The 17,089-nt window shown below is 41.3% G+C and overlaps 1 protein-coding gene across 1 annotated transcript in view; it reads right to left on the minus strand.

Moving 5' to 3' along the window:
* Window positions 1-3,250: 3,250 nt before the first annotated feature.
* The window catches only part of OAZ2 (ornithine decarboxylase antizyme 2), a 56,569-nt gene continuing 42,730 nt past the window's right edge, over window positions 3,251-17,089 (minus strand). The window contains 5 exon segments of the mRNA XM_067471468.1: window positions 3,251-4,415; window positions 7,457-7,542; window positions 12,351-12,526; window positions 15,296-15,376; window positions 15,378-15,453. Coding sequence (XP_067327569.1) covers window positions 4,285-4,415; window positions 7,457-7,542; window positions 12,351-12,526; window positions 15,296-15,376; window positions 15,378-15,453 — 550 coding nt within the window. The 3' untranslated portion in view covers window positions 3,251-4,284.

The following is a 17,089-nucleotide window of genomic DNA, read 5'->3' on the forward strand; positions in this document are numbered from 1 at the left end:
CTTGTCTTTGTGGTTTCTTTCTCAGCCTGGGGTCTCTTACGTCTCCATACAACTAAAAATCCTTTGGTTTTAGAAGCTATCTTAGGATGGGAAGGGGAAGAGAGCTTTGTGGGCCTTAATTTGACTGCTGTCCTCTCATTATTTCAAAACACACAGTGATTTGACTCCAGGAAGGAAGTGTGCTGCATTGCCTTATCTCCTTTTCTACTCGAGACACATCCCATGAGCTTTCTGTCTATAGAAGCTACCTTTATCAATTTAAGAAATGGCACAAGAAAAACTGTGTTTTGGCAGCTGCCTTGACGAAGAATACTTTCAAAAGACAAATGGATGAACTTGAGTCAAGCACACCAGAGCAAGGCATCTCCACTCCTCTAACAAGGTGAAATAAGGAACCAACCACTCAAAGAGTGGTTGGTTCCTTATTTCACCTTGTTAGAGGAGTGGAGATGCCTTGCCCTGGTGTGCCTGAGTGTCAAAACATTGAAGATTATGAGCCTGCCCTATAAAGAGGGGTGTGAGGCTGTTGGGTCTTAATGGAGGACGTGACCTTCATTCCTACTACTTTTAAACTAAATGAGGTCTTCAGACGCCGCAGGTGGTGATATATTAGCATAACTAGGTCACTGAGTTACCCGAGTCATTCCTTTTTGCACCTGACATCATTTCGTATAATCAGCAATATTTTTTGCAGGGCCAGAAATGCCATTCTTAACCTATCTTCTAAGTATAAAGGTTTGGTTATTTTTATTAGATGATGTTCTGTACATTGACTTGCTTTTTAAACATCTATACTAACCCACATGTGCACACATAAATGGTTAAAAAGCCATGTATGTGTGCATATGCAAGAGGATAGGCAGTCTCTCCTTGCTTATTCAAATAATGTTTTTTTTAGGTGTTCTTGTGAGTTTAATCCACTGGTTTGTCCATTTGTGAAGCAGCAGAAAACAGGTCTGGCCCATCTTTTACATGATGTCCCTTCAGATGCTTAAAAAAAAGCCATTGTTTCACCTCATCCCTTCCTGTGGACTAAACATACCTGTTTCTCATTAGGGCTGATTTTTAGTAGGAACTTGGATTAAGCACAACAGAGAACACGAAACTGCTCCCGACAGCATTGTCCCACCTTGATGTGGAAACTGTATGACTTCTGCTGAAGAGCAAGCTGAATGTGTTTCTACTGAAGAGCTACAGTTCTCATTTCCCCCTCAGATGAACTTTTGGGGATAAGCACAAGACTTCTATACCATGGCATTTATTTGAATCCCAGCTATAATCTCTTGTGTGGTGGTAGCTGTTAATAGTGAGCCCCAGTTTGACAGAGCACCTAATGGCTAAATTAGAAGGAAATGCAATTTATTTTTGCTGCTACCCTTTTAAAATAGTTATTGCGTGACTTCGGTGTAGGGCTTAATAGGAAATGGGCAAAAGGCTGTGGAGGAAATTATGCTAATCGAATGTACTTTTTCAACTCGAAAGCTGTTCTCTGCATAAAGGCCATGTAGGGAATTTTGGTGCAGCCTTTAATGCCATTGATGGAGGAAATCATAAGCAAAGCGTGTTCCTTCTTTTGTACTGCGAGATGCACATGATGCTGGCTAAAACCAGCTACATCTTTAGAGCTGCAATATATATATAAATAAAACCATATTTAGGGGTCATACCTGGGATTTGTTTTACAGTGTTTCTAATAAGGAAACAGGAACTGGTTGAATTCCACATTCAAAGCCAGCAGTGTTAGTGCAAGAAAAAAAAGTACTGAAAGTGTCACCAAAGATGCATGATATCCTAGTTTTAAAAAAAGACCAAGGAACAATGATTCTGAGCAGTTTTGTTGCATGAAGACAAAATATGTGTTTTGCCCTTTAAGCTTACTTCAAGTATGTCAAACTAAGGAGGAAACATATTTTGGTTACAAAAGATGGTGTGGGGTATCGGGACAGTAGGCAGCCATTTTTACAAGGGAAGGGACTCTAAGATAGGTGAAAGTTTTCTGCTTTACCCCAGGAGCAAGAATTGCCCTTGGCAGAAGGCTGCCCTCAAGTTGCACTGGATTTGTTGGGAGAACTGCTCCTCTATCAGCCACATCTTCCTAATCTGACCTAAGAGTAAAGCAGGACAAGCCACTGCTTGCTTCAGTTGAAGTTTCTATATATTACTCTGTTGCTATGCCTACTGATTAATACTTACCTGGGGATGGGATTGAATGGATTACAGTATATGCTGCTAATGCACTGTGCCAGGGCCAGAAAAATCATCAAAGGTAAGTAATAATCTTGCCTGAAACACTGGAGAGCCACTCCAGCTCAAAGTCTGGAATAGCAATAGCCTCTGACAGTGCAAAGTAGCTGCATTCCTAAGTACTCATAAGTAAATCATAAAACAGCATGATTATTTGGCTGTGGAGCCCCTAGTGCAGTGGGTTAAACCCTTGTGGCAGCAGAACTGCTGACTGACAGGTTGGAGATTCAAATCCAGGGAGACTGGATGAGCTCCCTCTGTCAGCTCCAGCTCCCCATTCAGGGACATGAGGGAAGCCTCCCACAAGGATGGTAAAACACCAAAACATCTGGGTGTTCCCTGGGCAATGTCCTTGCAGACAGCCATTTTTCACACCAGAAGCAATTTGCAGTTTCTCAAGTCACTCCTGACACAAAAAAAAATTATTTGGCTCAATCTCTAAAATGATGGTATCAAAGTTCCACACCAATTTGGGACTGGAAGAAAGGGTTCTTCCTTTTCTTCTTGCACTACTCCCATCCTCTTTGTACTTTTATTTCCAGAATCCACAAGAGCCTAGACCAGTGGTTCTCAACCTGTGGGCCCCCAGATGTTTTGGCCTTCAGCTCCCCGAAATCCTAACTGCTGGTAAACTGGGATTTCTGGGAGTTGAAGGTCAAAACAACTGGACACTCGCAGGTTGAGAACCACTCGCTTAGACTGAGCTGTATTATATCAATCACGATGAAAAAGACCCCCCTGAACTGTGCAGTGAGAAACATACTGATGACTCCTAAGTGATCTCTGATGAGAGAAATTAAGAAGTCCAATACCTGGGACAATCCGCAACTGATAAAGTAACAGTTGTTGATTTTTCACAGATGCTCACCTCGGCTGCAGAGTTTTCTTTTTGGCAATAGGAATTAGGCTCACATTAATGAAATAATGACAAACCAAGACAGATAAGGCCTCTTTTTACCACTTTCAGATAACACTATATGAACCACATCAGTAAATAAGACAAACAGAAGTGTTGGAATTGTATATTGTGAAGTTTGAAGGAACTGACGGTTCAAAAGAAAGAGAAGCATGATAGCTGTCATCTAATATCCAAAACAAGACTACTTAGGGAAGGATGCGACACATGGAATTTCAACCACACAAACTACTTGGAGGAAGAGTTTTCTGCAACAGCCTGCCCTTGGGATCACGGGGCTTAGTTCACAGTGAGACAACATAGGACTGAAGACTAAGAACAGCAAAGCATGAGATCAGATGGTTGCCTATAAGCATTCTGGGAGCCACTGCCTGCCTGGGCATCCAGACTGTGAACTTCTCTTCCCTCACTTCTCTCAATGCGTCCCATGTTGAGGCCCAAAAGATTATAATACAGGGACAGAAGAAATAACTACCACAATCCCCGAAAGGCTTGTGTAGCTCATTCTTGCAAATCGAGGGGCAGCTTCACTTGTTTATTGCCCCTGTCCACTTGAGGCTGTTCTGAAGCAGTGTTAATAATAACAACAACGTAAGAAAACAACTAAAAGAGCACAAAAGCTTTTCAGAAACCCACGGCTGGTTACCCCAGTGGTGCCGCCTACGGTTTGCTAACACGTGTTAATTTTCCTCACAGCTCTCTGCTCAGAGCCTGAAGGGACATATAAATATACAGTTATTGCAAATGAAAGCCCAATAATGAAATGAACAGAAAGCCCCATGTTAGGGAGGCGTGCCCCTCTCTTCGCTCGCAGGCTCCGTGCCCAACGCGTCGCGGGGCTCGGCCGGCCTCCACTAGGCTAACCAGCAGACCACAGAGCTGCGTATGAAAGGGCTCCATTTATCTTCCGTTCACTATTGTGCGATTACATGTGCAGACTTTATATTATTCGCTAGGTAACACATTTCAATGGAAAAGTCAACTCAGAAGATATACAGGTCACTCTAACAATAAGTAATGCAGTTTCAGTCCAGAAGAATTTTGTTTTTCCTTTCCTCAGAAGAGTTTGAGCCCCCGCTTGTCTCTGACGCATGTCCGGGTCCCAGTGACGTGCCGTGCTCGGTCTAGTCATCCTCAGACGAAACCTGGTCCAGGGGGTACACCATGAACAACACATCGGGCCGCAATGGGACACAGGGGTGGCCAGGCCTCACAATTTCAAAGCCCAAAAAACTGAACGTCTTCAGTAAAGGAGCTGTAAAGACAGAGGGGCAGGGTCAGGCAGGAAGAAACCTCCGCTACCGCCACACCAATGCAACATCCATGAATTTTTAACAGATGCCCTCTTTTTCATTATCCAGAATTTCTGCAAACCTTGCCCAAGCCTAAATTTCTTTTGCAGCTTAATAGGCTTGCCTAGTGGATGCTGTAAGACCATTGAGCAATTGGGTTGTTGTAGATTTTTTCGGGCTATATGGTCATGTTCTAGAGCAGGGGTCCTCAAACTTTTTAAACAGAGGGCCAGGTCACAATCCCTCAAACTGTTGGAGGGCCGGATTATAATTTGAAGAAAAAAAATGAATTCCTATGGACACTGCACATATAATAATAATAATAATAATAATAATAATAATAATAATAATAATAATTTATTTGTACCCTGCTACCATCTCCCCAAGGGACTCGGTGCAGCTTACATGAGGCCAAGCCCACAGTACATCAATAAACAAAATAAACATATCTTATTTGTAGTGCAAAAAACACTTTAAAACAATCCAATAATTAAAATGAAAAACAATTTAAAAAAATATAAACTTATTAGTATTTCAATGAAGAGTGTGGGCCTGCTTTTGGCTGATGAGGTAGGATTGTTGTGTGCTTTCAAGTTGTTTCAGACTTAGGTTGACCCTCAGTGAGGGCCGGGTAAATGACTTGGAGGGCCGTGTCCAGCCCCTGGGCCTTAGTTTGAGGACCCTTGTAGTAAAGTATCACTTATCCGATGCTCCTCCTCTCCTTCAGATTGTCCCCTTCAATTAAAGGAGCGCTCCCCAACTCTCTCTCCATTTCCAATAAGTGAAAAAAGCAAGAGGAGAAGGATGAGAGAGGAAAGCGGGGAAAGAGGCAGGACTGGAAGCAGAAGCGTCCTCCTTCCCTCTGTAAATTCCACACTCCTCTTCCCCATCCAGCCACTTCCTGTTGGGCCGCTTTAGCCCTGAGGCATTGCCTTGCCTTATCCCTTTGAGTCCCTGTTGTTAGTATTCTAGGTGCCTAGCGTAACATTGGATGGGTAACAGGAGACGCCATATTATCCGATTTTCTGCCAGCCCATTTATCTCGGATAAGCGAGACTACTGTATGAAAACTTCCCTGATTTAATAATCTCTACATTAAAATAGTTTTGGAAGATAGAAAAGCTGCTGAAAGCTCAGTTCACTTAAAACAGTGGTTCTCAACCTTACGAATGCCATGACCCCTTAATACAGTTCCTCATGTTGTGGTGAACCCCAACCATAAAATTACTTTCGTTGCATAACTGTAATTTTGCTATTGTTATGAATCATAATGTAAATATCTGATATGCAGGATGTATTTTCATTCACTGCACCAAACCTGATACGCCCAAATTTGAATACTGGTGGGATTGATTTTGTCATTTGAGAGTTGTAGTTGCTGGGCTTTATAGTTCAGCTACACTCAAAGAGCATCCTGAATTCCACCAATGATGGAATTGAACCAAATTTGGCACACAGAAATCCCATGACCAACAGAAAATACTGGAAGGGTTTGGTGGGCATTGAGTTTTGGAGTTGTAGTTCACCTACATCCAGAGATCACTGTGGACTCAAACAAGGGTGGATCTGGACCAAACTTGGTACGAATACTCAATATGCCCAAATTTGAACACTGGTGGAGTTTGGGGAAAATAGACCTTGACCTTTGAAAGTTGTAGTTGCTGGGATTTATAGTTCACCTACAATCAGAGTATTCTGAACTCCACTAATGATAGAATTGGGCCAAACTTGGCACACAGAACCCCCATACTAACAGAAAATACTTTGTTTTCTGATGGTCTTTGGTGACCCCTTGTGACCCCCCCAGGGGTCCCGACCCCCAGGTTGAGATACGCTGACTTAAAACATTTTAAAACAAAACAGTCACATGGGATATTAAGCCAAACAGCTGAAAAAAGAAAGCTGCTTTCTTTCAATTTCAGCAAGCGAATATCTGCATTTTCACTAGAAACAAGTTGCACTGTAGAACAGACTGCTGTGGGCCCTCGGTATTCACTGGGGTTTGGTTCCAGGACCCACTGTGGATACCAAGAACCATGGATACTCAATTCCCATTATATATAGCAAAGGGGTGTATCTTATATAAAATGACATGATCAACTTTTGCTTTTGAGATTTTATTTTTTTTAAAATATTCAAGTCATGGATGGTTGAATCTGGATACAGAAGATTGCCAATACCTAGGAATAAGCCTCGCTTTTAAAAAAATGAATATGAACAGGATTATATTGTTACTTATGCTTCATTTCACTTACTAATTCAGTACATTTGGAGCCTTCGAACACCCACACTGAAGTTACTAGACTTGGCATGAAATCTTCCAACTTCAAATGAACTAGGTACTTATTCTTGCATGTTTTACCACCTCTGGAAAAGCTATTCTTCAAAAGGATATACTATATATACTCGAGTATAAGCCGACCCGAATATAAGCCGAGGCACCTAATTTTACCACAAAAAACTGGGAAAACATATTGACTCGAGTATAAGCCGAGAGTGGGAAATGCATCCACTATGGGTGAATTTCAAAATAAAAATAGATACCAATAAAATTACATTAATTGAGGCATTAGTAGGTTAAATGTTTTTGAATATTTACATAAAACTGTAATTCAAGATAAGACTGTCCAACTCTGCTTAAACCATTATTCTAACCTTCTACAGTGTAAATGTGCTTACGTATACTTCCAATACTAATAGAGCAAAATAATAATAATAATAATAAAGTAAAATAATAAATGTAACAACAATAATAAATAGAGTAAAATAATAAATGTAATAATAATAAAATAATAATAGTAATAATAATAATACCAACAACAACAAAGTAAAATAATAAATAACATTGACTCGAGTATAAGCTGGGGGAGACGTTTTCAGCCTAAAAAAAGGACTGAAAAACTAGGCTTATACTTGAGTATATACAGTACATACAAACTCCCTTTACTAATGGACAATCTTAAGCTTCATTTAGAAGAATAGGGTTGAAGTTTTATGTGCTTACCTCTGTCTTCTCTGCTTTTTCGGAAGCAAATAAAGACATAACTTGCTTTCATCTTTTCTTCAGCAAATTCCAACAGTGCTAATAATCTGTCATGAGGGAAGAAGAGAACACATCCCATTGAGGCAACCTATTATAGATAACTCTTGAAGCTAGCTGAATTTATTTATTTATTCATTTATTTATTTACTGTATTTGTATACCGCCTTTCACAGCCAATCGGCGACTCAAGGTGGTTTCCAACAAATCAGTACATATAAAAACAAAATACAGATTAAAACATTAAATAATATAAAACACCACAAAAGCAATAGAAACAACATCATTAGCATCCCATTATTATTAAGCACTGTCCAGTTCCATTATCAAATTGTTCGATTTCCTATATTAGCTACTCTGCATTTGTAAACGCTTGCTCGTACAGCCATGTTTTAACTTGCCTCCGGAACGTCAAGAGGGAGGGAGCAGATCTCATCTCCCTAGGGAGGGTGTTCCATAGCTGAGGGGCCACCACTGAGAAGACCCTGTCTCTCGTCCCCGCCAAACGTACTTGAGGCAAAACAGGGACCGAAAGCAGGGCCTCCCCAGACGATCTTAGAGTCCTCGATGGTTCATAAGAGGAGACATGTTCGGACAGGTAAGTTGGACCAGAACCAAAGCCAGCACTTTGAATTGGGCCCAGTAGCAAACCGGCAGCCAGTGGAACTGGCACAACAAAGGGGTTGTATGCTCCCTGAGCGCCGCTCCTGTTAGCAACCTGGCTGCTGCTCGTTGTACTAGCTTCCGGACCGTCTTCAAAGGCAACCCCATGTAGAGAGCATTGCAGTAGTCTATTTGTCTGGAGCTTGACGGCTTTTGCCATGGATAGTGTTGATTTTCAGGAATAGAGGGCGAAGAAGAAAAAGGCAGGCTCAATGTGAGCATGCGGGTAGGGATAGGAAAGAACTGGGCAGAAATATTGGAACATTGGCCAGACGTGCACATGTACCACATCGAATATTAGTGGTGCTTGGATGTACATCTTCGCCATTCATTGTCAGGATCTCATGTTTCTGTAACATAGCTATTTGTAAATGCATGACAGACTGACGAAGCATCTCAGTCTATCAACCCTTCTGTTTAAGGAGCTCCATTGGCTGCCGTTCATTTACCGGTCCCAATTCAAGGTGCGAGTGCTTACCTACAAAGCCCTAAACCGTTTGGGACCCACCTACCTGCATGACCACATCTCTGTGTACAAACCCACACGATCTCTTTGATCATCTGGAGAGGCCCTGCTCACGCTCCCACCACCATCGCAAGTGCGATTGGTGGGGACGAGGGAGAGAGCCTTCTTGGTGGTGGCCCCTCGACTCTGGAACTCACTCCCCAAGGACATTAGGCAAACCCCAACTCTGGCAGTCTTTAGGAGGAGCCTGAAAACGTGGTTGTTTCAGTGTGCCTTCCCAGAATAAGGAAACTCACAGCAATATGTCCCTAAACGCACTTTATTAGTGATCTAAGATTGTCTGCACATTTCATCCCACTCCAAAACTTCCAACCCAGTTACATGTCACCTTGTCATGCCCAGCATTATTTTTTAAATTTTTTAATTATTACATTTGGCCTAATCATAGGTTTTTAAACGCGTCGTGTTATTGTTAATGTTTATTGCTTATTGTTTGCTTATGAGTTTATTTATTGTTTTGTATTATTGTTGTTATTGTCTATTGTTGTATTGTGGGCTCGGCCCCATGTAAGCCGCACCAAGTCCCTTGGGGAGATGGTAGCGGGGTACAAATAAAGTACTATTATTATTATTATTATTATTATTATTATTATTGAGATTGACATAGCTTAATGCAGTGTGGGTCCTCAGATATTTTGGCCTTCAACTCCCAGAAATCCCAACAGCTGGTAAACTGTCAGGCTAAAATTTCTGGGAGTTGTAGGCCATTATTACTAATATTATATTACATAATAATACTATTACATAATAATACAAATTTACTAATAATATTACAATATAATGGCGTAATACAATATAGTAATATTTAATACTGATATTGTACTATGCTAGTAATATAATATATTATATGTATATATATATATATATATTGTAAGCCGCTCTGAGTCCCCTTCGAGGTGAGAAGAGTGGCATATAAATGTCGTAAATAAATAAATAAAATAAATAGGCCAAGACACCTGGGGAGCCACAGGTTGAGAACCACTGGCTTAATGAGCGAAAGAAGGATGAATGAGCACAACGTAATTTAAATCAACTAAAAGCAAAAACATTCTAAAATGTAAGGCAACTACATACATTTTGAAAACTGGTGTTAATCACCTCAGTACCATCACTGTACTTAATCACTGGCGGGCAAAATACTCCTGAGACAATAGGTGCCTCCTGTGATAGTCTTTCCAGCCCTAAATCTTCCCAGAATGTTTTTTCTACTTCCTCCAAAAGGAACTGCATTTCCTGGAATCCTCCTATTAACTTTTTGAAAAGGCTGCGGGACACTCTTATGTTGTTTAACATTTCCTTCCAAAACTAAAAGCAGACTTCTGTTTTTGAAGAGGTTTCTATGGGGACATTTTTGGCCACAGGGTTCCAGGATCAGATATTCCGTCCTGGATCTGTCTCGGTTGCTCACCACCGTTGACCAGAGTTTCTTACTTTTGATTTACCAAAAACGAGGCCTCACTCAATGCCTAATGAAACAGTGGCTCCAAGACTGGAAAGAAACAGCAGGCAGAGATTAACTTGGAAGGGATTTTGCTAATATGATAACGATCAATTTTAATTATAAACACCAAGCAGCTTATTTTAGCTATCTAAAAATAATCAGTTATGCAACTATACTTAAGCCATGCTGTGACAGTACAAGTACTGTCACTAAGAATGGCAGGGAGGGATGAATGAGAGGAAACATTTATAGAAAGGAAAAACACCAACTGATTTAGCTATGAAATATAATACGCTGTGTTAGCTTTGCATATCAACTCATTATGTCTTAGTAGAGCAGCTCCCACTGGTGCAGACACACAAAGACTCTAAATGTGGAAGGTCCCTTTTAACATTGGCAGGCCTGAGCAGACAAAATAGAGAGGCTGCCCCAATTCTCCTTTACAAAAGCCCAGGATGGCTCAGCATCCTCTCAAAATGTGCTTCCTTCGGCCAAGCACAAAACCCAGTATATCCTTCTGGTCCCTTCACTGGCCATCTCAAAAAGGGAAGATGCAGCTTCCATTCCAAAGACGTCAGGATAGGAAGCAAAAAGGCTTTTAATTCTTGCATGTAAAATGGGTTGCTGTGAGCGTTCCAGGCTGTATAGCCATGTTCCGGAAGCACTCTCTCCTAACATTTTGCTATATCTATGGCAGGCATCCTCAGAGGTTGTGGGGTCTGTTGGACACTAAGAAAAATGGGGTTTATATATCTGTGGAATGTCCAGGGTGGGAGAAAGAACTCTTCTCTGTTCTCCCACCCTGGATATTCCACAGATATATGGATGCCTGCCATAGATGCAGGCGAAATGTCAGGAAAGAGTGCTTCTGGAACATGGCCATACAGCCCAGAAAACTCACAGCAAAAAATGGGGTTTATATATCTGTGGAATATCCAGGGTGGGAGAAAGAACTCTTGTCTGTTCTTCCACCCTGGATATTCCACAGATATATGGATGCCTGCCATAGATGCAGGCGAAATGTCAGGAAAGAGTGCTTCTGGAACATGGCCATACATCCCAGAAAACTCACAGCAACCCAGTGATTCCAGCCATGAAAGCCTTCGACAATACTTTGCATGTACATTTATAACAATTAAGTCCTTAGAAAGCAACTGGGAGAAAGGAAAGAACAACTGTGTTCTATTATTTTGCCTGGAACAGGAGCCATGACTAGACAACCTTTTAAAAAACCTATGTGGCTATGTTCTAGAGCAGAGGTCCTCAAACTAAGGCCCAGGGGCCGGATATGGCCCTCCAAGGTCATTTGCCCGGCCCTCGCTCAGGGTCAACCTAAGTCTGAAACAATTTGAAAACACACAAGAACAACAACAACAGGCATGGGACCAGGCATTTGGGTAATCTGGCAGATCAAAAAGGTAATGATGACTAGAGTTGGAAAGGACTATGGTAATGCTAAATGGATGACAGATTTTAGAACTCGATGAACGTGGTCTATAGAGCAGTTTTAGTTGATTTTGTATTAATTGTATGTTTTTAACTATTGTGTTATTGTTATTGCATTTTATTGTAATTGTTGGCATCGAATTGTGCCGGATGTAAGCCGCCCTGAGTCCCAGGGGGTGAGAAGGGGGGGTAGAAATGTCCGAAATAAAAAATCCTATCTCATCAGCCAAAAGCAGGCTCACTTCCCAATGAAATACTAATAAGTTTATATTTGTTAAAATTGTTCTTCATTTTAATTATTGTATTGTTTTAAGTGGGTTTTTTGCACTATAAATAAGATATGTGCAATGTGAATTCATTCATGTTATTTTCAAATTATAATCCGAAACAGTTTGAGGGACTGTGACCTGGCCCTCTGTTTACAAAGTTTAAGGACCCCTGTTCTACAGGCATTCTCTCCTGACGTTTCGCCTGCATCTATGGCAGGCATCCTCAGAGGTTGTGAGGACAGTAATTACTATATAACGTTACTGTGTAGTGAACTGCTTTTTCTGTCGATATGTTGTAAAACATGATGTTTTGGTGCTTAATTTGTAAATTCATAACGTAATTTGACATTTAATAGGCTTTTCCTTAATCCCTCCTTATTATCCAACCTTTTCACGTATCCAATGTACTGCCGGCCCGTTTATGTTGGATGAGCGAGACTCTACTGTATCATATTGAATAGTTAATCGCACAGATGTTTCGAGACCGGAAGCCTCAAGCAGTTTGATTCTTACCCTTCTTTACTCCCATCAGCTAATAAACCATCAGGGATTTCCACAAAAAGACTCTGATTGGACAGCACTGCATCCCAGGTGGAGATCTTTACTTCCGTCACTTTGTACTGGAAGTGGACGATGTGTGGCTTCCCATCGTGCACTGGAAGATCTTGGTTAACAGTGAGCTTCTCATCCTTTGCGTGTTACAGGAAGAAAGAAAAACAGCCATTAAAATATGGGAAGAGCCAGTAAGCATGAACATGTCAAGTCACTCTTCATCATTGTTACAGGGACTGACATTTACTGATGCGTTAATTAAGCTCATGCCAGCAATGTTTCCTTCAATGAGAAAGTTTAGATACAGTAATGTACTATGTTACACATATTGCATGCATAGGTTCTCCTAGAACAGTGTTTCTCAACCTGGGGGTCGGGACCCCTGGGGGGGTTGCGAGGGGGTGTCAGAGGGGTCACCAAAGACCATCAGAAAAAACAGTATTTTTTGTTGATCATGGAGGTTCTGTGTGGGGAGTTTGGCCCAATTCAATCGTTGGTAGTGTTCAGAATGCTCTTTGATTGTAGGTGGACTATAAATCCCAGCTACAACTCCCAAATGTCAAGGTCTATTTTCCCCAAACTCCATCAGTGTTCACATTTGGGCATATTGAGAATTCATGCCAAGTTTGGTCCAGATCCATCATTGTTTGAGTCACGCAGTGCTCTCTGGATGTAGATGAACTACAACTCCAAAACTCAAGGTCAGTGCACACCAGACCCTTTCAGTATTTTCTGTTGGTCATGAGAGTTCTGTGTGCCAAGTTTGACTCAATTCCATTGCTGGTAGAGTTTAGAATGCTCTTTGATTGTAGGTGGACTATAAATCCCAGCAATTACAACTCCCAAATGACAAAATCAGTCCCGCTCCAACCCCACCAGTATTAAAATTTGGGCGTATTGGATATTTGTGCCAAATTTGGTCCAGTGAATGAAAATATCTGCATATCAGATATTTACATTACAATTCATAACAGTAGCAAAATGACAGTTATGAATTAGCAACAAAAATAATTTTATGGTTGGGGGGTCACCATAATACGAGGAAGTGTATTAAGGGGTTGTGGCATTAGGAAGGTTGAGAACCATTGTCCTAGAAGCAGTGGGTAACTAATGTGCAAGAGCATATTACTCATGCACCACAGATATGGAGAATAGTTCACCCTCAAATCAAAAGTTCTGCCTTCTGAGCTATATCCAGTTAAGATATCCAAAATAATTCTGAAAATTATATTTTGGAAGATGTCCTATAGTCTACTGAAGGAGTGGGGAACCTCTGGCCCTCTTCAATTCTCATAAATCTCAACCAGCAAGTTCAATGTTAATAATAATAATAATAAACAACTTTATTTATACCCCGCCACCATCTCCCAATTGGGGACTCGGAGCGGCTTACATGGAGCCAAGCCCGGACAACATATTACAGCAATAAAATCAGAACATAAACAACAACAACATCATCAAAGTACATTAATTTTTTTTAAAAGTCTTAAAGTAACATTCTAATAAAACGATAACGATAACAATGGGTGGGCCACATGTACAAGATAAAACAATTTAAAAACTGTGATGAGATAAATAGGAGCAAGACATTTACGGGGATTTATGAGGTTGAACTTCACATTTGGGGGGCGCGAACTCCAGTAACAGAAAAGCGCTGAGGGGTGCAAAATGTCATGGTGTACACCTGCTCACCAAAGGCGCAGTGGAAGAGCCAGGTTTTAAGGTCCTTTTTAAATGTTTCTAGTGAAGGGGCTTTCCTGATCTCTCCAGGCAAAGAGTTCCAAAGGGTTTGTGGGTGTTACCATTCAAAGCATTTTGCAAGTCATAGGCTCTCAAACCCCTTATGCCTTAAATCAGAGTTTGGCAAATAGTGACCCTTTAAAAATGTTTGCACTACAACTCCCAGGAGTCCAAGCCAACATAGCCAATGCTGAGAGATAAACATCTGAAAGGCCATACAGTACTTCATTCGCTGTGGACCCTTGTGCCAGCTGAACTGTTGACCTGAAGGTCAGCGGTTCAAATCTGCGAAACGGGGTGAGCTCCCGTCTTTCAGCTCCAGCTTCTCATGCAGGGACATGAGAGAAGCCTTCCACAGGATGGTTACACATCCGAGCCTTCCCTGGGCAACATCCCTGCAGATGGCCAATTCTCTCACACCAGTTTCTCAAGTCGCTTCTGACACAATAAAAAAAAACTCTCTTCTCTAAATCAAAGCTATTTTCTCAGGAAAAAATTACAAGCTTTACACATAGAGCATTGCACAAGGAATGATTTAAATACAAGTATGAGCATGTTACCCATACCAGTTACCTCATGCATTCTGGGCAAAAAGAAGGAGCGCCGATGCCCAGCTTTTCTAGGTTCTCATTTGCAGCACTGGAAGTAATCCTTTTGCCTCTTTTCCTGGCCATAAAGTCTTTAGAACCTTGTCCTGCAATTCTTTATGCCCGTTTGCAAGTGTTATGAAACAAGAACTCTGGGGAGAAGGGTGGCTGTGTGGTTATTTAGAGCAATCCAGATGGAGAAATGGAACAGGACCTTGTTTCCTCTATTATAACCGCTCCAAATTAGTACCACTAACTTGGGGCAGAGTGGCATTTTGCTCCGATTCCTACTTCGCTGTACTTTTTAAAAAGCCATCACAATAACACTGAAGAGTTTAAGAAAGGGTGTTGTGGGTTCTCATGATAAAAACTAAGGAATAGTAGAGATAATATGCTTGATTTATACAATATAAAAATGATAGAATACCATTATGTTCATTGAAACATTCTTATTTTGGACCGTAAGCATAGCCTTTAAAAATAGGTCTTGTTTAATAACATTCAGAGGACATCAACATCCCTATGAGTGGGAAGACCACCCCTTGTAATTTAAATCGATGGAGATAGAATTGGACTCACCTTATATATCAAAGCTGAGAGAGAAGGATCCCTGCCAACCCCTCGCCCACCGGGGATCTTCGACAGTGGGTGAGGGGCATCAGGAGCACCACAGAGGCCCTGGGACAATGTGCCTGCAGCACTGTAGTTGGGGGCAGTTACTCAAAGGCAAAATACTACTGGAAGAAGAAGAAGAAACAGCAGACGGTTAGGTTTTGAACGCTTTCCAGGTTTCAGCTCAATAATCAAGGAAGTGCAACAGTCCTCTGTTATAACCTGGCAGGAACACACTTGGGTAGATCACGGTCAGGTAAAAGGAAGAAGAGAATCCTAGTGTTGAAGGAAGTCCACAAAGCTAATTTTCTACTGGCAAGAATCCCAGATAACCAAGAAGATATAATCAAATGTGTTTTTCCACAAACAACTAAAATATTGGGACAACATCTGGAAGAATGTGCGCTATTCTAATAATATAATATAATATATTGTATATACATATAATATTTATAATATTATAATGTAATGCAATGCAATATAATAATAATATGATATTATAATTATATATTTATGTTACATGTAATATTACTAATAATATTACGATATAGTGGTATGGTGCAATATAGCAATGTTTAATGCTGATATTGTACTATGCTAATCTATATAAATAAAAATGTAATGTTCGTTTGTGGAATTAACAGAACTCAAAAACCACTGGGCAAATTGACACCAAATTTGGACACAAGACACCTAACAACCCAATGTATGCCCTTCACTCAAAAAAATGATTTTGTCATTTGGGAGTTATTATGATTATTATTATTAAACTTTATTTGTACCCCGCTAGCATCTCCTGAAGGACTCGATGCGGCTTACACAGGCCGAGGCCACAACACACAATATAACAGTACAATCTAAGCAAATCAAACAATTAAAACAAAATAAAGCAAAATGAACAACAGGCAATAAACAATACACTAAAGCACAATAGAACTGGGCCAGGCCAGAGTAATGGGTACAAGATTAAAAGTGCTGATGTGACAGGAGGTGTATATGAGGCTTCTAGGGCAAGTGCGGTGTGCGATGTGCGGCAATCATTGGTCCTAGTAAAGTGCTTATGGGACTTGGTAGTGGAGATTTCCTAATCTGGGAAGGCGCATCGGAATAGCCAGGTCTTCAGGTTCTTTCTGAAGACTGCCAATGTAGGGGCCTGTCTAAGATCTTTGGGGAGGGTGTTCCAGAGTAGGGGGGCCACCACGGAAAAGGCCCTGTCCCGCGTCCCCACCAAGCGCGCTTGCGACGCAGGTGGGATCACGAGCAGGGCCTCTCCAGATGACCGAACTGAACGCGTGGGTTCGTAGATGGAAATGCGGTCACGCAGGTAGGCTGGTCCCAAACCGTTCAGGGCTTTGTAGGTAAGCATCTGCACCTTAAATTGGGCTCGGAATATAAACGGCAGCCAGTGGAGCTCCTTGAACAGGAGGGTTGACCTCTCTCTGTAAGGGGCCCCAGTTAGCATCCTGGCTGCTGATCGTTGGACCAGTTGGAACTTCCGAGCCGTCTTCAAGGGCAGCCCCACGTTGCAGTTGCTGGGATTTATAGTTTACTCACAATCAAAGAGCATTCTGAACCCCACCAACGATGGAATTGAATCAAATTTCGCAGTTCTCCCATGACCAACAGAAAGTACTGTAAAGGTTTGGTGGGCAGTGTCCTTTGGTTTTGGAGTTGTAGTTCACCTACATCCAGAGAGTACTGTGGACTCAAACAATGATGGATCTGGACCAAACTATACACGAATATTCAATATGTCCAAAT

This window comes from Anolis sagrei, chromosome 9 (assembly GCF_037176765.1).
Source record: "Anolis sagrei isolate rAnoSag1 chromosome 9, rAnoSag1.mat, whole genome shotgun sequence".
Lineage (NCBI taxonomy): Eukaryota > Metazoa > Chordata > Lepidosauria > Squamata > Dactyloidae > Anolis > Anolis sagrei.